This window comes from Drosophila ficusphila, unplaced genomic scaffold (genome assembly GCF_018152265.1).
Source record: "Drosophila ficusphila isolate 14025-0441.05 unplaced genomic scaffold, ASM1815226v1 contig_414, whole genome shotgun sequence".
NCBI lineage: Eukaryota > Metazoa > Arthropoda > Insecta > Diptera > Drosophilidae > Drosophila > Drosophila ficusphila.
In genome coordinates, this window is record NW_025064328.1 from 3,875,307 (window position 1) to 3,901,622 (window position 26,316).

General features: G+C 41.1%; 6 protein-coding genes across 19 annotated transcripts; 2 read left to right on the plus strand and 4 right to left on the minus strand.

The window, feature by feature from the left end:
* Nucleotides 1–124: 124 nt before the first annotated feature.
* On the minus strand, nt 125–1,151 carry LOC108101184 (spaetzle-processing enzyme-like). Its single transcript, XM_017205427.2, has 4 exons — nt 932–1,151; nt 831–873; nt 620–777; nt 125–551 (listed from the first exon to the last, which is right to left on the minus strand). Exons 1-4 carry the CDS (start codon nt 1,149–1,151, stop codon nt 166–168), a joined length of 807 nt encoding a protein of 268 aa, XP_017060916.1. The 3' UTR covers nt 125–165.
* A 128-nt stretch (nt 1,152–1,279) lies between these two features.
* Nucleotides 1,280–2,677, minus strand: LOC108101406 (serine protease grass-like). Of its 2 annotated transcripts, XM_043207980.1 has the most exons (5): nt 2,580–2,677; nt 2,257–2,419; nt 2,160–2,202; nt 1,940–2,106; nt 1,280–1,882 (listed from the first exon to the last, which is right to left on the minus strand). In XM_043207980.1, exons 2-5 carry the CDS (start codon nt 2,306–2,308, stop codon nt 1,461–1,463), a joined length of 684 nt encoding a protein of 227 aa, XP_043063915.1. In that variant the 5' UTR covers nt 2,309–2,419; nt 2,580–2,677; the 3' UTR covers nt 1,280–1,460. The 2 variants fall into 2 exon arrangements, with proteins under 2 accessions (XP_043063915.1, XP_017061220.1); XM_017205731.1 differs by lacking the exon at nt 2,580–2,677 and having other exon boundaries at nt 2,257–2,496.
* A 210-nt stretch (nt 2,678–2,887) lies between these two features.
* LOC122320044 lies at nt 2,888–3,087 on the plus strand. Its single transcript, XM_043207981.1, has one exon. The coding sequence runs from the start codon at nt 2,889–2,891 to the stop codon at nt 3,069–3,071; it is 183 nt and encodes a 60-aa protein (XP_043063916.1). The 5' UTR covers nt 2,888; the 3' UTR covers nt 3,072–3,087.
* A 182-nt stretch (nt 3,088–3,269) lies between these two features.
* LOC108101324 lies at nt 3,270–6,044 on the minus strand. The gene is made up of 2 exons (XM_017205636.2): nt 5,896–6,044; nt 3,270–5,829 (listed from the first exon to the last, which is right to left on the minus strand). The coding sequence occupies exon 2, from the start codon at nt 5,825–5,827 to the stop codon at nt 3,314–3,316; it is 2,514 nt and encodes an 837-aa protein (XP_017061125.1). The 5' UTR covers nt 5,828–5,829; nt 5,896–6,044; the 3' UTR covers nt 3,270–3,313.
* A 333-nt stretch (nt 6,045–6,377) lies between these two features.
* LOC108101347 (protein NDRG3) lies at nt 6,378–22,659 on the plus strand. 13 transcript variants are annotated; one of them, XM_017205657.2, is made up of 8 exons: nt 6,378–6,833; nt 11,557–11,903; nt 14,585–14,680; nt 15,420–15,613; nt 15,679–15,799; nt 15,941–16,505; nt 16,656–16,740; nt 21,291–22,659. In XM_017205657.2, exons 2-8 carry the CDS (start codon nt 11,695–11,697, stop codon nt 21,731–21,733), a joined length of 1,713 nt encoding a protein of 570 aa, XP_017061146.1. In that variant the 5' UTR covers nt 6,378–6,833; nt 11,557–11,694; the 3' UTR covers nt 21,734–22,659. The 13 variants fall into 13 exon arrangements, with proteins under 13 accessions (XP_017061146.1, XP_017061151.1, XP_017061159.1 ...); XM_017205662.2 differs by having other exon boundaries at nt 14,597–14,680; XM_017205723.2 differs by lacking the exon at nt 21,291–22,659 and adding an exon at nt 18,071–18,668 and having other exon boundaries at nt 6,380–6,833.
* Nucleotides 22,567–24,499, minus strand: LOC108101403 (zinc finger and SCAN domain-containing protein 29). The gene is made up of 4 exons (XM_017205726.2): nt 24,366–24,499; nt 23,891–24,304; nt 23,402–23,818; nt 22,567–23,336 (listed from the first exon to the last, which is right to left on the minus strand). The coding sequence occupies exons 1-4, from the start codon at nt 24,439–24,441 to the stop codon at nt 22,672–22,674; spliced, it is 1,572 nt and encodes a 523-aa protein (XP_017061215.1). The 5' UTR covers nt 24,442–24,499; the 3' UTR covers nt 22,567–22,671.
* Between the last annotated feature and the right edge of the window lie 1,817 nt (nt 24,500–26,316).

The following is a 26,316-nucleotide window of genomic DNA, read 5'->3' on the forward strand; positions in this document are numbered from 1 at the left end:
GCCGCCCCCTTTTTTAAAGGCGCATGCGCTATTTGTGGGAGGAGCCTATAAAAAAATATTAATTAAAAAATTTATAAACCAAGTCAAGAAATAGATATATACATAATTAAAAGACATAAAAAAATTACTCTTTTCTGTTTTATTGTTTATTAAAGCCGTTTTATTTTAATGTGAGAAGTGTTCTACAACTTGACGAATCCATCCAATAAATGACTCCACCCTAGTGTTAACAGAAAAGCTATTACAATTAGGAGATCCATAGCTGGCGATTCCAAACTGAAAAGTCCGGAATTGACCTTCATAATTTATCTCTGCGGATAACGGGCCACCGGAATCCCCATCACTGGTGTAACTGCCGGCACATATTTGGGATTGATCAACAATTCTACGGTAAATACTTCTGCAATGGCTTTGATCAACATCATTTACAATGGCGGTCTGCAGTGTTCGGCTAATATTTTGATTTTCAGTTCTACCCCAGCCGCTAATGTTAAATTTTTGTACGATTGGCACTGCCTCATTGACGAAAAGGCAGATTGGCCTGATATAGTCTAAATGGAAAATCGAAAACGAAATATTTAGTAAAGGTAATTGTTTTTGGTTCATTTCATTCAATTACCCGAATACGGCACACTTGTTCTCATCCGAACTATTGCTATGTCATACTGCTCATCTGCATTTGGGTACAAAGGAAAAGCAATTTTCTTATCGACAAATTTTTCAATTCTCCACAACGGATTGGGGTACAGAACTTCGAATTCGCCCAACAGCACCCACCTGCCATGAGGATTAGGGAAATATCAATCAAAAATAAAATGTCATACACTTACATATCCAACTCTGTTAGGCAATGCGCTGCTGTCAAAACAAAACCTAAAACAAATTAAAAATACCTATAATAAAACATGTTTTTGTAATCTTAAATACATACGAGAGGTGATGAGTGTGCCGCCACACGTATTAACCGCGGAGACCACTCTGACCATCCACGGTTGCGAACGTATATCCACACTGTGCCCTCCAAAAATTTTTCCACCAAACTCATTTGGCTGCGAAAATCCACAAAACGGATCCAGCAAGGAGGACTTTCCATCTTTAATCCCGAGAAAAAGGCAAAATAGAACCGACAAGCTCGCTTCGACTTTCTTCATTGCTCTTTACTGCCAGACTGGACAAGCAATACTTCTGAAAAAACATTCGAAATTGACTTAAATATAAAAATAAGTTTAATGACCCCAAGGTTAGGACTTTATTCGATTTTGATTAACAAAGAAGTAATATAAATACATATAAAGGTTATCAATAAATCCACACGTCTGGCAAAAATAAATAAAACATCTTGATATGTTTCTTTCACAACTCGTAATTCTTTTTTTTACCGTAATAAAATAAATGTAGATTATAAATATAGTTGACATATTCTCATATACACATTGAATTAAGCGATGAAATTGTTTTTATTATAACGTTGCGATATTCATTGAACCCATCTTCTTAAAATATTGTACTGCTGTAACGATCCACTCCATATAGTGCGTAACATTTGTGTAAATCCCGATTCCGGCACAATTTGGCAATCCAGAACTGACAATACCGAACTGTGCAGTCAAATATTTTCCATTATAATAGATCTTTGCGTCCAAAGGGCCCCCCGAATCGCCCCCACATGAGTCACTACTGTTACTGCCGGCACAGATCTGGGATTGGTCTAATGTCTCCCATATTTTCTCACTGCAAATCGAAGGATTTAAATAATGCAGAGATGCTGTCTTCAGGACCCGACTTAAATGACCGTCTTCAGTTTTCCCCCAGCCAGTGACGCTGAACTGTTGAATGGGTTCCATTTCCTCGTTGACGACTAGGCAAATCGGCATAACATAATCTGAAGGAAACATTATATCAACGGATGTTCTCCTTTTTTTTGCACCACATAAAATACCTGAGAACTCCACCTCAATTTCCATACGAAGCAGACCTATGTCATTTTGATAATCGTTAAAGTTCCTGTGAACAATTTTCTGATCGACACCAACTTGATAGGGCGTTTGAGTGCACTTATTGGAAGACCTGCAATTCGGAGTTCTATCATGTCCAAAGCGCACCATCCTGCGAAAATAAATAACAGATTATGAATTGAAAAACAAATCTCGAATACTCACATATCAGAATCGAATATGCAGTGCGCTGCCGTCAAAACGTAGCCTGCAAAATTTAAAACCTTGAAATAGCAAAATATGTTTTTATTTAAATACATACGTGATGTGATAACAGTGCCGCCGCAATTCTGCTCTCCAATTACGAGAACCATCCACGGATGTTCCAAGATAGTAGTATTCCTACCGCCAGAAATCCGAAAAAAGACTCCATTTGATTCTTTTGTGCTTCCACAATTGTTATAGAGCAAGACGGCTGATCTTTCCTTTATTTCAATAAATAGAAAGAATAGAAAAACTAGAGCTATAAGAATCTCAACCTTCATGTTTAAGCGAAGACCGCAAACTAAATAATAATAAGTGTGAGTTGCATTCTTATTTGATTTTTGATTTAAGTTCTTTTTTATTTTTGTTTGTGATAATCACGTGAACTTGGGGTTCATCCTCATTATATTTTGCGTTTAGTACTAAATGTTTATTTGATTATTTTCTTTGAATTTATTTATTTTGTACAGTCATGCACTGAACTCGGCTCATGTTTTACTATGCATACTATCTGTGGGCACTCCCACAAAGGTGTCACCCTTGGCTCGCTTTACGCCCCACTGAGCGCCGACGATAGATAAATCGAATCAATTAAATGCAAACTGCCCAAATTAATTGAAAATCAGTCGATATCGGTTACACTCTCAAATCGGTCGTGTGGTGATCACAACAAAAATACTATATAGTATAATGCTGCAAGGAGACCAAGATAAAACTAATATGGCAAAACGATCCATAGGATACGCCCTCAAACACAAAAACAACCGATTTGTTGTCGAGCCCATCGTGGGAATCGTGAATCCAGCTTATGAACCCGACTTGGGTGGAGATACATCCTCATGCCGTGACGTCAATCGAAAATGGCGAGTATAACTTAACACTATGAATATGCAGGATGGTTTTGGGCATGGTATGTCTGGAGTTCAGGTGGCAAATACAATATGACTTTCAGGCAAGGAATAAATTTTAGTTTAACTCTTGAACAATGAGAATTTTAATAAGTATCTGTACATATGTGGTAAAAAACTTAAATTAAGCAGAAAATTAGTATACAAAATTGTGTAGTCAAGTATCAAATTACAAATATATTTAAACTGGGTATGTTTAACCTTAAGCTAGAATCCCATGACGTGTTTGGTCTTGGGTCTTTTAGCAGGCCTGGGGTTGGGATCGCTCTCGATGATAGTATTTTGTCCAGGCAAGAGGATTGAATGCTGCTGCATAAAGCCGACCAACGGTTCCTTTTTGGGACTAATGAATGGATCTTCATTATTGTCAGGGACTGGAACTTCCAAATACTCCGCTGCGACTGCATCGTACAACTTGGGGAGATTAGTTCCTGGGACTAGGTTGCGATTTCCCTCCGCCTGCTCGTCCTCTCTAGATTCCACTGGCTGGCTGGGCAGTTCATCTAACCACTTCGCCATGCGTTGCTCCGGCTCCAGTTGCTTCTCATTTAACCGCTCCTGGAACATTTCCCTGTCCACATCTCGCGTGTAGTCATATTCGTCCATGTCCCATATTTCCAGCAAACGCACAGACAACATGTCCGTGTAGTGAGACATTTGGTATGCGGACTTTTGCCAGGGTCCACGATTTATGCCCCTGTCTTTCTTGAAATTCTTTTTAGCCGGAGTCTTTTTCTTGGGCTCTGGTTTCGTTTTCGTTTTTTTCTTAACCTTCTTTTTGGGTTTCTTCTTAGCATTGCTTTTGGACTTTGTGGCTACTTGTTCTTGGGAGCTTTGGCTTTTATTATCCGAATCTTCAGTGTCTTCGATTCCGTAGTCTATTTCGATTTCTTCTACGATAATGGGTTTTTCCTCGCGTTCCGATCTTTTGGCACCCGCCCGAAATATTTCTCTCACTTCGGGTATTGACTGAACTTCCGTGCAGGGCAGGTTCTGTCGTTGAACGCGCTCATGAACAAGATTCGAAAAGTATCGTATGGCCTCAGTGGTGTGGAGTCCAGTTCTGATCTCCTGGACGTGCTCCTCTTCGTCCCTAAGCGTTAATCTTTGACAGTAGACGTCGCCCAAGCTGTTGGCGGTGAGAAGTTGGGCGAAAGCTTGGTCACTTGCCTTCTCCAATCGGTTAAAGCGCAAACCCGTGATGCAGTACTTAACTCGCTCTGGAAGATCAGCATAGATATCAACGAAACCTCGCAACCGAGCATCAATTAAAGCTTCTTCCAAGGTTGGCGGAGCAAAAGGCATTGCGGGCGAGAACATTTCCTCCGTTCCCTTAGCCGAAGACCCTTTTAACTCGCAAATACGCTGATCACTGGGCAGAACTCCACCTAATGCAATGTATTCACTGCCCTCGTGCGTGCAGGTGTCCATTAAATTGGGTGGATAGGTCATCTGATGTGTCCAGGTGACCACGGCGCGATCAGCAAGTTTTTTACCCAAACTTCTCAAGTCCAAGCAATGGAGTTTGTGATTACTAGCCACATACAGAAGATTGGGATTCCCACTTTTGGCCATACACGAAAAGGTTTCGCAGGTTTTGGAATGAACGCTGCTGGCGAAGCAAGGATTTAGTGACTGTTCGCATCTGGAATCCACCGTGAGCAGAACTGTCTGTGAGAGGTAATGAAAGGTGCTTGCATCGGCTGGCAACAGCTGTGCCCAGGTACTAGTACATTCTCTCAGTCCTTTGAGCAAGCAGATGTCGTGTTTGGCAATATCATGTTGGGTCAGAATATCCACGTATCGCAAAGATCGATCTTGGCAGGCTAAGGCCAAGGTATTAGCATAACCCAGCGACTGTGCAGCGCTAACATATGGAGCTTCCAGACTGCTAAACGTGCTTTGGCAAGTCAGTGCGTAATTTTCAAGCTCCTCGGGATCGTCCCGGCGTTCCAGTTCGTATATGGAAACCTCGTTCAGACAGCGTGCCAAAAGCGTATGACCATGCTTTTCTTGCACGCTCTTAATGGGAATGACTTCAAAGATTTCACTGGAGCTTTCCTCCATTCTTGCCGTATGCAGTGGTTGCCATAGCTCAGCCTCGCTATTAACCTCGGAGAAGTTAAGATCCCTCAGCTTGGGACCACTGACATGCATGGCCAATGTGCCTCCTCTTTCAAATGGCATCACGTTGATGTTTCCGCCGGTATAATAGTAATCGTAGCTATCCCTGAAGAAGGCGTTCTCCTGCCGGGCAATATGCTCCGCCATATCGAAAATACTCACATCGTAGACATTCTGCTCATGCTTCTTTTCCCGCTGTTTCATCTTTTTGGTTCGCTTATTGAACTGGGAATTATAGTATTGCAATTGCCGCGTCCATTCTTCGTACGCGCAGGGTCTTTGGGCGCAGGCTTCGCTGCGAGGAGTTTGCCCATCTTGGGCCAGGAAAAGGGGGAGTGGCACTGTGACCGAGCAGTTCGGAAAGTCCTGCGCCTGATCTTCGTCCTGATCGTGCAGCATTTGCCCAAGACTTCCAGTGTTCACGGCCGGATATGAGAAATGAGGTGCGTTTTCCAGAGCCCTGCATATAACCCGGTCCTCTTCTTCTTCATTCTCCGGAAAATCTCCTTCGGAGTCCGACTCATTATCACTAGTTTTTGTCTGGTTTGACTGGTTTAATTTAACCAATCTGAGAGCTTTGCTGTAGCGCCGCGGCATGCCTGTAAAAAAGGCTCAATAAGTAAACAGCGCGTCAACACGTGATTGCATCAAAATGTCAAACTTGCTTGCTGGTCCTAGGAATGTATCTTCGAAAGGAGTTTTTTATATTCAGTATTTTGCCAACTTATTAAGAAAAATGGAAGAAGGTTCTTAGTGTTTTAATTCAAAACAAGGAATGCACTTCTTGCACGCTGCAAACATATGTTTAGAGTGGCTCCTCATGGAACTCAAAAATATACCAAGAAGTTCCAGCACTTATCCAATCATATTTGGTATTTAATTTTTCATTTTCTGTGCAAGAGGGCGATTTGGATAAAAGTTTAATCAAGTAAATTAAATTTACTTTTAAGCAACAACTACCTAAATGTTAAGAGTTGAAGCAGCTTAGTGCCACCGGTATTTGACTTTTCTTTCGTCTAAATTTGTAATTAATTATACAAGTAAGTGTTCGGCTGAAGGAATACCCTGATTGGGGATAAAGGCGTTTCAGCGCGATAACGGTATTTCCGCAGCATAAGTATATTTTTCTGGGCTATACGGTCACATAGGTCTCCTTTCGCCTCGATTCGAGTTTGGTCACACTTCCGCACGGTTACAAATTTGCGCTGCAGCTCGACCGAAATTAAAGACCTGAAAGCAGCTGGAGAAATTACAAGAAATTGATCCCCAAAAACTACTGGCAATCGCGAACGGCGGACGTGTGTGTGTGTGTGCGTGCGCGCGAGAGCGAGAGAATAAGTGAACGAAATAGAACGAGCACACAAATTACACAAGTTGTAAATGAAAAGCTGAAGAAAAAAAGTTGGCCGAGACCGAATATTGATTTTTCATAGACCCTCATCGTTCTTATTGTTGTTGTTGTGGATGTGCGATTAAAAAACTGCCTTTTTTTTGATAACTGAAAAACAGGCAAGAGCGAGGAAAAGCGGTAGTAGTTATTATCTCTATTTTGAGACCCACATTCGAAGGAGAAGAAGAGAGGAAAAAGAACGGAAAGCGTCAGGTGAGTTTTGATATTCAAGCAAGCACACACACAAACTCTCTCACACACAGCAGGCACAATTAACACACATACAAGTGCAAACAGACAACAAAACAAATGCAAAGTGTAAAGGTGCGAAAGAGGTGGGCGGGGGTAATAACTTTAACCAGTTCTAATTCCCCGTCCTCCTCATGTTCCAATTGCATTTGTTTTGTTGCAGTTCTCTACTACTTCTCCCCTCTCTCTCTTTGTCTTATCCTCTCTCTCACTCTCTGCGCTCGCCCCCATTAAAAAAAAAGAAAAACACTGCCTCATCTAAACTTTTCATTTGCATCCAAGTATCTGTTTTCCAATTAGCACTATTATATATTTTGCGCACTCTTCTTTTACTTAGTTAACAGTTAGTTGTTGTATGCATGTTGTTGCTGTTGTTGTTGGTGCTTGTCATATCTTTACTAATTCATTCATTTATTATGTTCGTTTTTATTCGTTTTTTTTCTGTGAGTTTTGGCTTTGGTTTCGTTTGGGTTTTCTTGCTATTCCTGCCTGTTAATTTTGACAAGCCCCAAATGGCTTCTGGCTCTGACGTAATGGCAGCCTGCTGCCCTCCCCCTTTACTCCGTCTCTCTTCACCCCTCTCCCTCCCACTCGCTCTCTCTCGGAGCTGGCGCTTTTCCACTCTAAACGACCTCCAGAAAACTTCGCCGCAATCATTTCAGCAGCTGCCACAGTAGAGCCTTTGAAGCTGAGAAAGATGGTATTAGATAAAACCTTGTCCCAGTTAACAATAGGGTATTGTTGCTGAGGAAAACCGGCATAAAGGAGCTTTTTTTCGTTACAGAGTTATTATGATCGTTACAGAAAACTAAATTTCTAAATTACATTCTTAAATGTTCTATATTTGGGATTTGAGAAAAAAAATAGAGGACAGACTTTCAGCACTGCCTTTCATTTAAAGGTTTTTTCTTTTCAAGCTAAAGCTAATTGCAATCCTATTTGACCAATTTCCCAGCGTAAACTGAAACAGAAATAGAAATAAAAATTGAAACGGAATAATTGGTTGCCTATTAAGAATTACTTACCTGTAACCCTAAATAGTTGCTCTAATTGGTTCACCAACTGGCAGTGTTTACTGTTCTCGTAGTTATTTGTTATTTGCTGTTTTGTGAAATTTTATTGCTCTTGGCGGCTTTTGGGTGTGGAAATGAGTGGGTGGGGTTGCTCCTTTGATGGCTCTACTGTAACCTGTCGGCGCCATCGCCATCGTTTCGTCTGCCATTCCTATATAGCTATATCTGCTGTTTAACTTTCCTGCACATTTAATGCGTAGGTCAGTTTACCGAAAAAGCAAACACAATGAAAAGTTGGGCTCACAAATTGCTTTTGGCGCCTTGTTGCTGCTGTTGTTGGCCACTCAGGTGTTTACCAACTCTCCTGCCTCCTTTTCCTCCATTTTGCCCTTGGTCTGCGGCTCTGTTTTTATGTAACTTTCAAATCGATTGCAAACACGTAACAGTAGGGCAACCTGCACCGCCCGACGCCCGACGTCCAACGCCCCACGCCCTACCACCTTGCCACGCCTTCACACCCAACAGATATTCTGCCATATCCTGCAACAACGGTATGACGTTGAGCGTGTGATTTTGTTCGTTTCTGCTGTACTTTCTTTCTTTCCGTTGGCCTGCGGCCTGACATAGCGTGACATTTCCTTTATGTGATTTGCTACCGCTGTCGCTGCCCCATAACCTCTGATCCCCAGCCACGCCCCACGCCCAGGTAGCTCGGCTACCCCTCACAGAGAACATTTGAATAATTTTTGTTTTGCAAATTTGTCTCTACCGGAGGCGATATCCTTGAACGGCTCGGACAAATTGCAGTCAATAAAACAGTTGCAAAAGTATTTTCCGAAGAAGAAGGAAGTCGTTTTCGGCTTCCTTTTAAGGAATTCGAAGTACAACAAACTCCATTTGCTTTAGGTTCCACAAAGAACTATTCCGAATGTAAAGGAACGTAAAATGTATTGCAAAGTTTTAACCAGGTTAATAATATAGAACTCCTCAACTAAAAATTCCCAGAAATAATGCTTTAAAAAATAGCCAATTGTTTTTTAAAATCTTCGCCAACTGGAACGTCGAAAACAAAATCCGAAAAAAAATAAAATGACTCTCAGCTAAGGACACTATTGAGTAGCTTGAGTGGAGGAATGTACGTTTAGGAGCCGGATTTGTTGTTGCCCGTTGACCTGCCAACGGTTGCCGTGGGCTACCTGCCAAATTGTCGATATTCCGTGTGCTCCTTTGGCGCAGGCCGGAAAAACAAGTGGGGAAAAGCCAAGGCACGTCATTCTGTGTTGCCAGCCGTCTCCCTCTAGCCAGTTGCTAATTTCGTTGGCTTTCTTCCTTGCACCTCAAGCTCCGCTTCACGTGCAATCGTAATTATGAATAATTCGCCATAAATGGCACACGCTGGTCTGCAATTATTGGAATTGAAGTGGCCCAGTTGCCGCTGATAAATCGCTTGCCACCAATACTCTATAGTAATTCCACCTACAGTATATATCTGAATATGGCGCTGGTGCCATTATATCATTTTGTGTGGCCGAGGTGAAAAGTGCAAGCGCAACTTTATCAGCGCCCATAAATCGCCCTGCAAAGGTCAAAGTTGAGCTCGACTAACAGCTTTTTCTGGGTGGAGGAGGATGGCGTCGAAATTTCCGAATGCCTATGGGTATTGGAACTTTAAATGCGATGTCATTTAAGTGCTTTAACACCAAATTATAAATTAGGAAAAAAATAATAAAGCAATGATAGTTAATTATTCAATGTATGTACATAAATATATAAATTAATATTGTTCATTTTATAAAGTTTAAAATAAGAACACTTGATATTGTCATGCTTTGCTTTAACTTTATTTAATCAGCTGAATTTTATCTTTGTTGTATTGAACAAGCATTGAAAAAAAGAAGGAATGATAAACAAGTAGCATTCCCTGTTCAAGTTTACTTTATTTTACTAAGTTACCAACATATAAGAAGATAATATTTCTTCTTATTAAGAAATTCTATAAAAATCAGGTAGTTAAGAACTTTGTTCGAGTCCCAGATAACAAGATAAGATAACAGGAAACCATCAGCAGTGCATCGTGTAATTATCAGGTCATGATTTTTGGGTTTCCTTTTCATTATTACCAACTTGCTTTTACGACCAAAGTTTTCTTTCACTCTGAATGGCCAAATTATGCAGATAACATTGCAGCTAAATGAGCAATAAAATACTTAAGTCGTTGGCATCAGCATAATAAAACTCTAAAATCACCAATGCCCTGCCTCCAAGAGTTCGCAATTTTCTATTTTTCCTTTTATGCGAGTTCTCTCTGGTGGCTCATCTATCATACGCACTGTGGTCCCAGCTTGGAAATGAATTCAAATTGCTCAGCTTGACTGGGTTCTAAATCGTAAGACGCAAAAAATAGCTGCCATAACGAGTTTTGTTTTGTTTGTTGCTTGAATTTATACAGTTACACTTTGTCCAGTATATAATATAACATATTTATCTGTATCTGTCGCTGCGTCATAACTTTGGAGTGGGCAAACCGTTTGCATTTGCTTTGTTCCTGCCCCGTGATTATTAGTTGATAAATTTCAACCGCATGACGCACTTAATCAGCTCCAAAAAAAAAAGAACGAAAAATGAAAAGAAAAAAAAGCATAGAATGTCCTCCTGGGCATGTGCGAAATTTTCATGCCTATGTTATACTTTGGCTTTAAGCCAGGGCACGTGGAGAGCAGGCCTCAACCCTTGGCCCAAACTGGGTTAATGTAATGCATATGTGCTAGTTTGTGGGCAGAGGGGATATGCCGGGGGTTGCTGCAGTCTCTCTGTGTGCCACAATCCCACTTCCACGCCCCTTCCCCTTGCGGCTTGGCCTGCATATTTTGTTTCAAGTACGAACATTGACGCCCAGGCTCAGTTTCCCCGCGCAGTAGCACTTGGATAATGATGGCAAATGGGGGTTGGGGTCTTGAATTTCGGAAGGTCTTTAAGGCCCCATAAACTGGGATTAAACCAAATCGATTAGCTAACAATAAAAATCACAGCATAATATTAAATTACTGATAAGGGTTAACATTTGTAGTTGTAAAAGTAATAAATTTCACACAACTTATCTTTGGAAATTTAAAAACATTGTTTATAAGATAATCATTCTTATCATTTGGTTTCGGCTTATCCCAGCGAGTTTTTACTGCTGAAGCTCGCTGTAGATTAACAAATACAATTTTTTGAATTAAAAATTGCTGACTTTATTGTTTGACTTCCGTTGACCTAAAGCTTAACTAACTATATTAATATGGTGCTAGCCTTTTCTGAACCAATGCTGCTTCACTGTAGTGACTTGCTGCTTTTTTAACCATGTCGAATCATTTGACGCTGTTGAACCTCCCGCAAATCTGGTTCTCGTGTGACTCAATCTCATCATCATTATTTTTGCTTTTGTTATTATAATTTTGTGTACACTTCTTCTTCTTTATTTTTATATGATTTATGTTTTGTGACGTTGTGACGCCGCTGCTGCGCTGCTGCTGCCCGAAAAAAAATAATAAAATATGTATTTGTCTGTCTGTCTGCTGCCGGCTATAACAATACACATTTCGACGCTGATGAATCAAATGCATTGTTAATAAACAAAACGAAAAAACCAAAAACAAAAAAACGCACCCACACACCGACACTTGCATGCACAGTGGAAGTTTCAGTTTCACACAATCAGAATAACCAAACCAAAGCAGGCTAAGTACGCAAATTCGAAATTCAAGTAAAGCCGAGAGATACGTTATATGAAAATAGCCGATAAATAATTAAATAAGAGACTAGGAGAAAGCATGCCACAGTCAGAGGGCGGCTATGTATCGCTGCCGGCCGTTAACGGCAATGGTGGCGCCATCTATCAGTCAACTACAGAGCCCACGGCCCCGCCCTCCGTGTTCGCGAGCGTGAAGCGGGCCATTGGCCAGGCCATCAAGTCCTCGCCCACCGACAGCGAGGACCTGCTCCGATCGGAGCGTCTGCCGGTCATCGTCGGCGGCTCCAGGTAAGTCCACCCAGACGGGGTCACCTCACCGCCACCTCTTCTTCTTCTTCTTGTTCGGGCGATGCGACGGTGAGCTCTCCGCCAATCACTCTTAATCACCACTCCGTCCCGGATCCATCGACCCCTTTTTTTTTGCACGACCACTAAACACACACTGTCGCACTCAACCCACTGATAAACCACCCAACTGACCCACAATATTCTACACAGAGAACTAAGTGAACCAGTTAGAGTCCAAATGATTATTAGGACTTAGGAGTTTTCCCCATATTAAACGGATTAGAAATTAAACAAATTCTATAGAAAATATAAAAATAATATTATTCATAATAAGAAAAAAAAATATTATTTAACTTTCAACGGCTTAAACTTTCTTTTATTTTTGATTTAAATCTAACGTTTAAAACAAGAACTAATTTACTACTGGGCCCTCAGCCTCTTATATATCTTTGAATATGTTTCCTAAGTGTAATTTATAGGGCTAGAAATTCCCTGTATAGAAGTCTAATTACACCTTAATCTCTGTGTAGTTCACTTAAACACCGAACATCAAAGCTTCCTTTGCCTTTGCCCACAGTTTTTCCCCAGCCCCTGGAGCTTAATTGCGATTGCATGTCTACCCGAAATGTTTGTTTTTGCTTTTCTTGCTTTTGACTGTTTGTGGTTGTTGCCATTGTTGTGAGCTTCTGTTTTAGTTACATTTTTCTTGACTTGTTCTTAAGGCACTTTGCATTTGATTTGATTTGCCCAGAAGGAAGAATTTAATGTATATATGTGATGTATATTTAAAACCTTACGCATTGCTCACATTTCGCATTTCATCGTCATCAGCATTAACTTAAAGAAATACGCAGCTTAAAGCTTTGAAGATGCAATTTTCTCTATAATTACCCTTACTTAAATTTCGGTTGCTAACATAAACCACATACAGCTTCCACCTGAAAAATATTTTGAAAAATCTGTGAACGATTTCCGCAAAATAGAGCATTTTAAAATAGTTCTTACCCCAGCGAAGAAATTTAACTTCGCTTCTGGTTAGCCATGGCTCAAGGTCAGGCTGCAGTTTGCAGTTTTAGCAGTTTTGTCAATACAACAATCCCGAGAGCACAGCAAACAGAGCTCAGAAAATAAACTGAACTCTCGGTTCTCTGGTCGTTTAGTTTGGTTTAGTTCGTCGCCGGCTGCGACCCACATTTGTTCTATTTGCGGTCACTCTCGAAATTATTCATACTTGTAGAATTCACGATTATTTACGATTGCTGGCGATCTCAAGTGGTTTTAATTGATATTTCCGCAGACACTGACATCGTTTGTAAGTGGTTCTCGTCCAGTGATTTAGTCCAATTAATATTCATCGCACAAATAAAGTACATATACTCGTATTCCCTGACTCCAGATCGCACTCTCTGTTTACATTCTTTTAAACAGTGCATTGCACTTAGCCCCTGGCCTGAAGTTAACCGATACCGAGCGGTTCTAACCGGTTGGTCGCCGTACCGGTTTAAGCTGCTCGCTATGTTGTTGTTTCTTGAGATTCAAAGTAAATTAAAAAGAAAGCAAAGATAGCTTATGCAAATAGCTGATTACCACAAGTTGCCTCGTGCCTTTCCATTTCAATTATTTTTTCCCAAGGGTGTTTTCAGGGTTCTATTCCAGAAATTGATTGTTTAGATTAATAATGGATTAATGGGGAAATGTTGGAGCCATGTAATTAGGCCGCTAAAATTGTATTGATTACTTGACCGCCTTAAATGTACTGAATAACAAGGTCAATAACTTGATAGTTATAGCTTAGCGAACAAAAAGTAATAAATTATATCTTTACAATCAAATTTAAAAATCAAGTTGGTATAAAAGTTTCCCTTACCAAATTCAGAATGTAATAGTTTTCCTTCAGGCCATCCATTTTCCTCAGCCATAAGCTCGCTTATGCAATTACACCCAACGGGATGCTTACGAGCCCAATCACGTAACCAATTAGAGGTGATAATGAAAACAGCCATGACCCAAGATATATATATGTTAGCGTAGCAATCCGAGGATAATGAACTCACTTCCCTCGCTCTCACCTGAGTTGCTCCCACACCTGCAGCATTAACTAATTGAGTTCGGTCCCAGCAGTAAAAGTTTTTTGTTATCCCAAGAACCCAAGAAGAGCGAGTAGGTAAACAAAAGTTTTCCGCCCCGCTTCCACGCTTTTCCTGTTTTACGGAGCTGTTTTTGTTTTAGAGGAGGCGGCGAAAGGGAAAGGAAAGCCGAATTAGAATGCCAGATGGTCGCATTTTCCTGGCGCCACTTGTTTGTCGCTTGCCATTTTCATACATCGCTTACATCCATCGACATTTACCCCGAATGACATTGCGTGACTCATTCGCTTACGTTTTACGTAAGGACCTCGAGACCTTGACGAGAATTCCCCCGCTTCATCATCCATCAACCAGCCAACAAAATTTGGTCCTTCTCTCTTTCTCCTTTCTTTGTGTCTGTTTTCGCTGTCGTCTGTCTCTTTACTCTCCCGACCTGTTTATATACTCTTAAGATCTCCAATTCCACCCAAAATAAAAGAAAAGAATATATATACATATACGGTGAAAGTTTTTAGCCGATTTGGAACAGAGTCTGCCAGAAACTTGCCTCGATTTTTGTTTTCCTTTGGTTATTCTTTGCTTGCATGCTCATAGAATCTCTTTCAGAGACCGCGACAAATCCGGTAAGACACTGACCACCAAGATGCCGTCAGCTCCAACACACACTGCCGAGGAGGCACACCTGCTGGGGTAAGCAACACAAAAAAAAAAAAAAATTTAACACAACCAGAAATAAAGAATCGAAAAGATAACTCCCAAGGGAATTGTGTAATTAGGCCCCAAACCCTCGATCCCTCCGAATATGTAAGATATATGCAATACACGAAAACACAAACGCCACTCAGTTGAAAAAAAAAACAATAAGACACCCTGAACACTCTCACAATACACAAGTTTAGATCTTTTGCGTTTTACTTTATCTTGCGTTATCTTTGTTCATTAACATTTCACATAGTGTTTGATTTACGAGTACTATTCTAGTATTGTTAAGAGACAACCATTAGTTTGTAAGTACATGCCTAGACTTGAGTTTGACAATTAAACCCGTAACAGCATCCCAAATTGTTATATCTCTCCGAATGTTGATTAACCGATACTTAACGTCTTGATTTGTTTGAGTTTTGCATACATGAAACCATAACTAGAGTAGTGGAGAGCAGCGAGACCAACTCATGCCTGAAATATATATATATATATCCCCACCGATCAGTAGTCCTTAGCCTCTAGATGAGATCCGAAACCAGGATGCATTTACCCCCCGCGACACAAAGACACAGAAACTCACAGGATGCCAGGCTATGAACAGCTTATCCTGCTGCTGCCGCCATTGCCGCTGCTGCCGCCCGAAACTCCCACTAAACAAGATGCTATTCTAGGGTCTGCAGTCTTGCAAATTATTAACTAAAGTCTCTTTATGTTAATCCAACAGCACCATGCCCGTTGATCCCATGGATGACATCGAACTGCGCTCCGTGCAGCTGCAATTCCCCAACTCCCGTGGCTCCATTCTGGAGGCCTGCGAACAGCGACGCGTGCCCACAGACAAGGGCGATGTCCACGTGGCCATACAGGGCGACACGGCCAAGCCGGCCATTGTCACCTACCACGACTTGGGCCTCAACTGTACGTACTTGCATACTCCTCAAAAAAAGATATCCTTATTCATCATCCTAATCTTATCATTACAGATGCCACCAGCTTTGCTGGCTTCTTCAACTTTCCAGTGATGCGAGGTTTGCTGGAGAACTTTTGCGTTTACCATGTGACTGCTCCCGGACAGGAGGAGGGTGCACCCACTTTGCCAGAGGAGTAAGAATTTGTTACAGTTGATAGCGTAAAGTAAACCAAACTAGTTGTGAAATTGGTTTTGCATCTTGATTTTTATTGAACTATTTATAAATTAAAAATATTTAATGGAAAGCATCACTGATAATATTTGTTTACCCACAGTTACGTGTATCCAACCATGGATGATTTGGCCGCCCAACTGCTTTTCGTGCTCTCACACTTTGGCCTGAAGTCGGTGATCGGTTTCGGCGTTGGCGCCGGGGCGAATATTCTGGCCCGTTTCGCCCACGCCCATCCGGACAAGGTGGGCGCTCTGTGCCTGATCAACTGCGTGTCCACGCAGTCGGGCTGGATCGAGTGGGGCTACCAGAGCTTCAACGCCCGTTTCTTGCGCACCAAGGGAATGACACAGGGCGTGATCGATTACCTGATGTGGCACCACTTCGGCAGGAATCCGGAGGAGCGCAATCACGATCTGGTGCAGATGTACAAGCAGCACTTCGAGCGAGGCGTTAACCCGACCAACCTGGCCATGCTGATCAACGCGTACATCCATCGCAACGATCTGCACCTGGCGCGCACTCCACCAGGAACTCCGGGAAGCGAGACGGCGGCCACCACGCTAAAGATGCCGGTGATCAATATCACGGGTTCGCTGTCGCCGCACGTCGACGATACGGTGACCTTCAACGGCCGCTTGGATCCCACAAACTCATCCTGGATGAAGGTTCTTAGAAATGTTAACTTTTATACATATGCGGTTATAATAGTAGGATACCAAAAGTTATATTTTGGATTGCATTATTCTGACCGCAAATGTATGCACTTTTAAGGATTTTAAGACTGATTTTAACGTATTTTTTTGCTTTGCCAATAGATTTCCGATTGCGCTTTGGTGCTGGAGGAGCAGCCGGCCAAGCTGGCCGAAGCCTTCCGGCTCTTCTTGCAGGGCGAGGGCTACGGTAAGTGTTAGAACACCGCACACACCACCACCTACAACCACCACAACAACAACAAGAACAACTAGAACAACAGCAACATCAAATGCTACAACAACTGAACAACCTCAGCAATCTCTGCTACAATCTCAACAATCTACTTTACCCACTCTATCTATCTAATCCCCTTTATTAACCCGCAACTACCACAACTTCTTAACCACCTAACTGTCTTAGCCAAGTTCTTCAGACCCGGCGACTGGGACTGTCCGCAGTTGAGCAGCCTCCTCTAGTCTATAACTTTCGATCGGAGCAAGAAATGCCGATAGCTTCAGTTCCAATCAGTTCAGTTCAGTTCAATTTACCCCTTCAGGAGATGCTCCTAGTCTAGCCCCTGAATTCTTCCTCTTTAGAGACACACGCACACTGAAGAAAACACAAACGATCCTGACCCAACCAGATCTTAGCCTAAAACGAGAATATTTGAGAATCAAAAGCTTTTTGAGATGCAATGAAACGAAACCAAAAAACGATTGTGCAAAATTTTATATTTATATATTGGTTAACTATACAAAAAAAAAAAAAACAAGCTAAAATTTAAATTAAAAATCGTTCATATTTATGTTGATAAACCCAAGTATTTGTACGCAAACAAAGTATTTCAAAATAAAAATCGAAAAGTTGTTGAAAATCAAGCGTTTACTTTCTACACACATATTTATCCACCTCCAACCCCTTTTCCTCCGATAGTTAGGACCCCAAAAGAATACAGACAATTTCGCATCCACGAAGACAACAAAACAAGAAAAGATATTTCAAGATGTTCATTACTTTGTTTTTCATTTCTTTTTCCTTTCTCCAAAACTGCTTGTTTTTGCTAAACCAACATACAAAACAAAAAAAATATTTAAAAATGCCAAAAAAAAATTATACGAAAAACAACCGAACAACACGCAACACGAATCAAAATGAAAAAAAAATATACAAACAAAATCTTTACACGAAATTGCAACTTCAATCGATCGAAAATGTCACAACCCTCACCCCATAAATCCATGACCTTGCACACGCGACCTTCATTCGATTTCATGGCCAATTCAATCCAATCCAATCCGTCGACTTGGTCTCTGCTGCATTCACCTACGACTTCCTCCGTTCTCTTCAATTCTATTCTAATTCTGATTTTCTTTTCGTTTCGAAATTGGTTTTCTAATCCCTCTGAAAAAATTGAAATAACAAAAACAAAACCTAATGCAACTGCGCGTTCTGTATAATTTCGACAACAAACTAAATATAATAATCGTATATATGGTATGTATATTTGTACACAAACATAACGCACCTGCGATCGTAGTTTCCGAGAAACCTCAGTAGGAAGAGCTGCCATCCGAAGCACGAAGCAGTAAAATACCTAACAAATTTGCAAAAAACAAACCCGAAATCTAGTTGGAATGCATTTAGCTAATTAATTAATACAATAATTCAAATTAACATTCGTATATACAGATATATAGAAAAAGTAGAGCTTAAAGAAATACACTCACACACATTCACACAGCAAGTTGAGGCACTTTCGATATTTTAAGGTGCAAAAGGATATAAAAATAATAATTTAAAACAAAAAATTGTATTATCTTGGGAATTTTATTAATTTCAATTAACTGAATTGTGTGCTATAAGCAATGTTTTTATTCATCTATCCTTAGCCACCTTAAGATCCGAAGAGCTGAAGTGCAAATGCCTGCATCCACGTAGATTTGCTTGATGAGTACAGTGCAACCTGGGTAACTGGGCAATTGTGACGCTTTCGCTTTTCCAACGCTCTTTAATTTTCTCCTCCACATAAACACACTCGCACACGCCTTTTGTTTAGAATAACTCTTTAATTTATTTGACCTTTCATTTGTTTTATTTATTTACACGCAAATTGAAAACAAAAAATACAACAACATCAACAACAACAACGAAAACTGTTATCACAACAACAATCACAAACAATTGAACAATTTGAATTAAAACCCGAAAGCTGTTGGCACACTGCAAAAGTTGGCGCGCAAAATCTCAACGGCCAGTCGGAGCAGTTCCACGCGAATTGAGCTCAGTGTGCAGTGAACGGATTCAGAGCGGTTAAAGAGCGAAGAGAGCGATTGGAGAGAGCAACGGCAGTTGGCAGCGGCAGCAGCAGCAGAAGCAGCGGCAGCGGCACATCCCCCGAATTCAGTGGGGCAGAGTGAGAGAGAGAGAGAGAGAGAGAGAGCAATTGGATGATCACCCAACACCCACAAGACAAAAAGAACAAAAAACCACTTGAAAAAAAAGGTTTACAGCTTTGCTTTTAAGAGCAAATATATCTTGCTTCGGTTTCTCCTCTTCTGTGATTTCCCTTGAAATTTTTTTGTTGCTCTTTTGTTTATGTTTAATCATTTTTTGTAATTAATACGATCTTTAGTTAGTAAGCTAAAAAGTGGACAGCAGCAAAAGATTTAGTTTCCATTACGTTTGTTGTCTACATAAATAAATGCATTGCTTATGTGTATTTTACATAATTACCCTTCGTTGTGTCACCCTTTTTTCCACCTGCCTTAAAAGTGGGCTGCTTTCACCACCCACACAGCTTAAATGTACGGAAGCAATAAGTTTATACACTCTATACAAATATACATACATGACAACGCTATTATATACAAATTACATACACTAACCATATGCAAGTCGAGAAAAACGATACAAGAAACGAAAATTGAAAGTGTAAGCTTTTGTTGTATATTTGAGAATTCCAAATAAACGAACAACGTGAATTTCGAACTGTAACGGTACGGATTGAGGAGAGATTTAGGGTCTTTGGCCAGAGGGAGTCGCGTCGTCTCTTTCCCAGCAGCAGCAACATCGTCGTCCCAGCAGCAACATCCAATCCCAACAGCAACCGGTGGCGCCACATCAACATCCGCATGCCATGCAGCCATCGAATCGTGATCACTGATCACTTCATCGATCATCGCGAAATCTCAGCCCAGCTTTCTTCCCTCCCACTCCATCTCGTCCATCAACTAGAACAACAACAAACAACAACAATAATAATAATAGAAACAACAGCAGCAGCAGATTGTCGCCGCTCTCATATCGAATCATGCAAATTGCACCACCCACACATAGAAACAGCAGCTGCGGTTAAAATAATGATAGATAATAAATAATAACAAAATCTTTGATGTAAAACAATTGTTAATTACGCTTTTGAAAAATATTAAATCAAGCTTGTAGCAATTTTTTACTTCAGTAATACCTAATGAAGCGTTAAAATGTGAGACGAACAAGAAAGGAAGCTAGCTTCGGCAAGCCGAAGCTTATATACCCTTGCAGTCATCAAATATGTCGAACAAAACTCATAAAGGCTAGACAACATCGAAGCTAAGACGGTTTTTCTATTCATTTTCCATATTTTTGACTATAGATCATATGGGAGCTATACGATATAGTTGTCCGATTTTGATCAAATTTAATTCGTAATTCAAGAGTCGTAAGAAAACTCTATATTCCAAAAATCATACTTGTCTGATGAAAAACAACGATGTTATAATTTTATTTCCATTATTTCTATATAGATTTTTCGATCTTTCCTATGGCAGCTATAAGATATAGATGACCGATTTTTATGAAACTTTTTTCTCAATATAAACGTTGTTAAAAAACTTTATATTCAAAAAATCATGCTCGTGGGATAAAAAACAACGATGTTATCAATTTATTTCCATTAATTCTATATATAATTTTCGATCTCTCCTATGGCAGCTATATGATAGAGTTATCCGATTTTGATCAAATTTAATCCGAAATTCAATAACAGTTAGAAAACGCCATCTTGAAGAATTCAAGTCGATCTGATCAAAAACAACGGAGTAAGAATTTTTTATTTCATTCTCTCGTATGGGAGCTATCCGATATAGTCGGCCGATCCGGCCCGTTCCGACTTATATACTGCATGCAGTAACTACACACATTTTGGGAAAGTTTCAGCGAGATAGCTTTAAAACTGAGAGACTAGTTTAGGCAGAAACGGACAGACGGACAGACGGACAGACGGACAGACGGACAGACGGACAGACGTACAGACGTATTCCGATTCTACTCGTGATGCTGATCAAGAATATATATACTTTATGGGGTCTGAGGTGTCTCCTTCACTGCGTTGCAAACTTCTGGCCAAAATTATAATACCCTTTGCTCTGCAAGGGTATAAAAATAGCAATTAAATTAAGTATTAAAACCTAAAGTTCTCAGGGATTAAATTGAAATTAAAAGCCTTTTGTTTTTTATAAAAGAAATATTAACAACTTTAAAATATTTAATCTGCATTGATTTTGATCGCAGCTAAGCAAAACCCACAGATACCACACACAAACATTTTAAAAACAGCAGCCAAGCCTTTTAGAAAGTGTATAAAGAAAAACACCCATCAAGAACAACAACCAACAACTTACATGTTCTCAAGTGACATAACGTAAATAACAAAAGCCAAACTACTACTACCTTCCCCCCAAAAACAACAACCACTCTAAAAAAAAAAACTGCAACAGCAACGCCGCTGTCCACGCCAGCGAGTTCGCCCTGTGGCACTAAGTACCACACCTACTCGTCGATCTTCTTCGCCAACTTCCGGGAGCAGCAGCAGCAGGCGATGGAGGAGCGCGAGCGCGAACGGGAAAGGGAGCGGGATCGCCAGCGGCAGCTGAGCCTCCGGGTGGGCAATCGGCTCCGGGAGACGGCCATCAATTGCACCACCACTGGCCAGGGGGACAATAACAACGCGGGTAACCGCAGCGGCGACGACGAGGAGGAGGAGGATACGGATCTGGAGAACGGGAATGGCAGCGGCACTGGAACCCGAAGCGGAACCGGAACCGGAAATGGCAACCGTGCCTACGTGACCACGGACACATCGGGCACCCTCTACTACGGCACCCAGAGCAACAAGATACGCATCACCGAGAACCCACTGCCCGAGCCGGTCAGCTCTTAGATTGTTACATCGAAGCCACACAAAGCGCCCGAAAGGAATACACCTTGTTATTGTTGTTACCACACACTGAGAAATATAAAGCAGCAGCAGCAGCAGCCGCCAAGCCAAGCCAAGCTTTCAGCCGTGCTCCAAGAGACACAAAGCCACAGAAACTCAAAAACAGAAATAAAAACGAAAAAGAAAAAACAAAAAACAAAATGAGATTAATAGTAATATTGATACACAAGCAACTCAAACACCGCTAGGTAAATGAATGCAATAATTAACCACCAAATGAGAATCCGTTGATTGATTGTGTTTCCCTATGGTTTTCGAGTCGCGGAGAGATATTTGTAATTTACACTTTGTGCCTGAGCGTAACGTAACGAACATACACATAATATATATATCAAGCCAGATCGGATCAGATCAGCAGCAGCATTTTAGTTACCTCTATCCATTTGCGTTTCGTTTTCTTTTTTTTTTTTTTTGGAGTGCAACACATATTTTATGACGAGCTTGCTTAGTTGTTGTAAAACGTACAATATACAAAATATATACATATGTGTATACAAACAACACGAAAACGAAACTCAAAGATTACGAGCATTTCCGCTTAATGTTAAACCCTAAAAATAAAAACCAACTGTTAACTTAACCCCAAGAATAACGAAAACTATAAATTGTAGCATATCAAATAACAATGAAAATCTCTCAAAATTACGTATATACTTATACAACAACCTAGATAAATCGTAGACAATTGCGAATTGCGAGTATCTTCAGCCCAAATTCTGTTCACAATGAACGAAGAAAAGACACGAGACACTGTCACAAAAACACCACACACGATATGAATATAGAATACATACATATACTATATATAAATAATGACAACTTTTTGCAATAACTTCGAATTCAATTCAATAAAAGTTTTAGAAGCTTGACTCGGATTTTGATTATTTCGGCGTCAGCATTTCGTTGATCCTGCGTAAGGTTTCCTCTCGATCCCGACGCATCACCTCTGAAATTTGTGCCAGGAATTGCTGCTGCTGTTCGCGTTGCTGCCTCAGAAAGCTCTCGTTGGCAGCCTTGATTTGGGTCAGTAATTGCTTTTGGCCTTCCATAATGGCAGTGAGTGCTTCAATGGGTGTGGGTTCCGCCTCCATCTCCATGACATCTTCGTAGTCTTCGCTTTCGGCGGCAGCTCTTAGAAGATCACAGCTGGAGTCGGAGTTTTCGCTGTCGCTCTCCAGCGGAATGTTTGACTTGTTGGTTTGCTTGGAGAGAGATGATTTGATGTGGCGGGCGGGCCTTGGAATGGCATTCTTTCTGTTTTCTCGCGGCGCCTGAATTAACTCATCAAAGAGCTTAAAGTGACGGGGCAAAATTCTCACATTTTGTAAACCATGCTCCTTGGCCTCGCGATGTCGCTTAAAGAGCAATCGCAGCTTATTCCGCAACTGGTGGGGAGTGCGTTTGATGGCCTGTTTGGCCAGGATATTTGAAATGTGCGCCAGGGTCTGGAAGTTGCGTTTTCTTGAACCATCCAAGGCTCGAAAGAAACCATTGTCCCTGATGATAAGCAGGAATGAATCCACCTCTTCGTCTGTCCAAAAGTGAGCTGTGTAGGAGAACGGTTTCATTTTAAACTACATTATAATTAGAATTATATTTGACTTTTTATACCTCCGAATTTTTGAGAGGCGTCACCTTCTTCGTCATCGCTATCATTGAATTCGCTTTCGCTGCCACTACTGAGATGTCCTTCTGCTTCAGCCTCTGCGGCAGCCTCCTCTTCGGTGGGATCCAAGACCTGTCGCATGGCCTCAAAGTGCTCGAAAGTTTCGCCACTGCCGTTCTTTGCCTTGTTGTACATCCTCCGCAGCAGCTGAAACTTTATGCGCAACTTATCCGCTCCCTTGTTGCAGTTGCGCTTCGCCATCTCCTTGGCCAGCAGCTTGAATACCTTGGCATTGCGCTTCCGCAGCAAGGCTGACCTTAGTCCCAGCGAGTGGATCAGGTCAAGGAGCAAGTCTACCTCTCCCTCGGCCCATCTGCACCGGGCATTGATGTTGATTGACGAGCAGGAGGCATCCAAGGCATCTGGAGAAGTACGAGTAAGTGATATCAAAATGCATAAGCTGATTGTAGATTACAGGTAGATTAAAAACCTACCATCTCCTTCAGTTTCTGAGATGGGACCGAAATGGTCCTCGTCATTCTCTCCATCGCCATCCGAGTCGCTTTCTAGATCTCCCTCCAGATCGGAGCCGTCGTTTCCCTGCATCAATTCGTGAATTGCCTCGAAATGATCAAATGATTCCCCGCTATTCCTGGCCCTCACATACTGTCGCCTCATCTGGTGGTACTTCATCTTCAGCTGCTTTGGGCTTTTGGAACAGTTTTTCCTAGCCATTTCTCTGGATATAACCTTAAAAACCTTGGCATTGCGAGATCTTTGCAGAGGAGACTGCAGTTTCATTTGCTGGATGATCCCCAGGAAGGATTCAACTTCCTCATCCGTCCACTTGCAACGACTGGCTTTTCCCGAGTTATTTTCCAAAACCGAGTGATTCTCATTTCCCGAATCTGTGGGGAGGAAATATCAGATTCAATAATATCGCGCAGATATATGGTACGCTTTACTCACTTAAAAGGTGTGCGTATTTCTGCTCAGTTTCGTTTTCATCTTCATCATTGCCATTAAATGTTTGAAACTTACTCATTTTATTGTTTGTTTAGATTTTGTTATTTTTTAGCACAACAACAAGCCACTAGTATGACTGTATCATTAACCGGAATAAAATACCAAAAGTAAGTATAAAATACAAAGGCAACAGTACAGTCTAAAATATTATACCTGGAATTTATTAACCCATCTGGCAACACCATCTGGTTCCATATCAGTCCGTTAACTATCGAGTGCGTCTTTCGGGTTTCTCACGCAATTTACAAACGGGTTTTGCACGGTTTTCATCCAAAAAGAAAACGTTGACCTCCGTTTTCACGTTTATGAGTTCGTTGTCAAACTTTGTTTGTTAACCAAATTGAAAAAAGCGCCACTAGCGGGAAAATAATGTTTAGCCGGGTTCCGTTAGCGATTGGTGGCGCCTTTGCCTTTTACGATTAGGGACTGGACACGAGCGATTTTACGCCCGACGAGATTACCTTATTCCTATTTCACCACGGACCCGACGACACTACCTTACATTTATTTCACCATGGCCCGCTCAACTTCAAATTTTCAAGACATTTTCAAACGCGCTGCCCGTGTGTCGGTTTGCACTCGGAAACATCGGAAAATCTCACAACAAAAATCGGTACTCGAAAATCAACTCGAAATAATATCAACCAAATAAAATGGATTTCTTATAAAAATAATTAAGAATATTATTTTAAAATAAAAATCATAAAGTGTAGTTCTGTGAAGGGAATCACAATTGTTTTTATTGTACGACAAAGCCAGAGCTTTTCGGCCAAGAGCGCCCGCGTGTGTATTAGTGAGTGTAAGTGATCGCCCAGTTTGTTTCGCACTGGCTTCAGCTTTTTTGTAATCGCCCCCGCGCGATCATTTGCGTTATCTGTTTTTTTTCGCCACATTACAATTTGCATGCTCAGTTCGCGAAAAAAGATAAATACAGATAAAACAAGCAGAGATCGGGTCAAAAAAATAGAGAATTCGCTATTACGCGCCGGCCAAAGTCTGGCTTTTTGAGATGGGGCAAGGAGGAGCGTCGGCCACGCTTGACTAGGCACCACCCACAAAATCCCCCAGTCTAAAAAAAAGCAATTCGAAGTAAACAAACAAATCCGCTGCGATTCGCGTGTGTTTATACAGTTGGTGAAAATAAGCAAAGTCGGGAGTCCCCGGAGTCGGGATTATCATCATCATCATCATCATCATGAGGATATCGCAAGGATCGTCGTGGATCGTCAGCTCCGTTCTGCCGGTGGTGCTGATCCTCATTTGCTCGGCGGCCGCCACCACCAAAGCGGCCAGCAAGACCGGCTATGTGGAAAGTGACAATATGAAAGGTAAGCGCTTTTGCACCACACAGTCGAGCTTCTGCAACGTGAACCGCCAGCTGGCAGAAACAGTATATAAACACATTCTTAGTGAAATTGCTGTTTGTGGGGATTCAAATTCCAGAAATAACCAAGTTATTTAAAGAGTAAAATATATGTTATGATCACGAAGGTTCTGAATTGGAGGGAATTATTCTATTTTTAGAATAATGCAAGCTTTAAATATATTACTTTAACCTGATTCAGAGAAATGGATTTCTTGAAGGGGGGAACAGAATAGAACATCGTATACTTTATGACAAGATGATTTAATACTGTTACCCAGAAAATTGATAATTTTTTTATAGCCAAACAATATATTTGCTATATCTACGCATCAGAGATAACAACGATACACAGATAAAACTAAATAAAATAGAGAAGCAAAGATTTTTTGCGAGTAATTTGTTGTAGTATAGTCGTAGCTGGCTTGTATTTCAGTTAAGTGAACAATAACTGTGCCGAGTTCTACGTATCGGCATGAGATACTCGCATTTGTATCTCAGATAGTGGAAATAGCAAGGTGCTGGGTGCAG

Coding starts and splice junctions, on each gene's coding strand:
- LOC108101324 (XM_017205636.2), bottom strand. CDS start 5,827: ATGCCGCGGCGCTACAGCAAAGCTCTCAGATTGGTTAAATTAAACCAG.
- LOC108101406 (XM_017205731.1), bottom strand. CDS start 2,479: ATGAAGGTTGAGATTCTTATAGCTCTAGTTTTTCTATTCTTTCTATTT. Junction 2,203..2,256: donor CGGCACTGTTATCACATCAC/GTATGTATTTAA, acceptor TAAATTTTGCAG/GCTACGTTTTGACGGCAGCG. Junction 2,107..2,159: donor TGCATATTCGATTCTGATAT/GTGAGTATTCGA, acceptor TTATTTTCGCAG/GATGGTGCGCTTTGGACATG.
- LOC108101184 (XM_017205427.2), bottom strand. CDS start 1,151: ATGAAGAAAGTCGAAGCGAGCTTGTCGGTTCTATTTTGCCTTTTTCTC. Junction 874..931: donor CGGCACACTCATCACCTCTC/GTATGTATTTAA, acceptor AATTTGTTTTAG/GTTTTGTTTTGACAGCAGCG. Junction 778..830: donor TGCCTAACAGAGTTGGATAT/GTAAGTGTATGA, acceptor TCCTCATGGCAG/GTGGGTGCTGTTGGGCGAAT.
- LOC108101403 (XM_017205726.2), bottom strand. CDS start 24,441: ATGAGTAAGTTTCAAACATTTAATGGCAATGATGAAGATGAAAACGAA. Junction 24,305..24,365: donor GAAATACGCACACCTTTTAA/GTGAGTAAAGCG, acceptor TCCTCCCCACAG/ATTCGGGAAATGAGAATCAC. Junction 23,337..23,401: donor CGCCTCTCAAAAATTCGGAG/GTATAAAAAGTC, acceptor TCTCCTACACAG/CTCACTTTTGGACAGACGAA.
- LOC108101347 (XM_017205657.2), top strand. CDS start 11,695: ATGCCACAGTCAGAGGGCGGCTATGTATCGCTGCCGGCCGTTAACGGC. Junction 14,681..15,419: donor GAGGAGGCACACCTGCTGGG/GTAAGCAACACA, acceptor TTAATCCAACAG/CACCATGCCCGTTGATCCCA. Junction 15,800..15,940: donor GCACCCACTTTGCCAGAGGA/GTAAGAATTTGT, acceptor GTTTACCCACAG/TTACGTGTATCCAACCATGG.
- LOC122320044 (XM_043207981.1), top strand. CDS start 2,889: ATGCTGCAAGGAGACCAAGATAAAACTAATATGGCAAAACGATCCATA.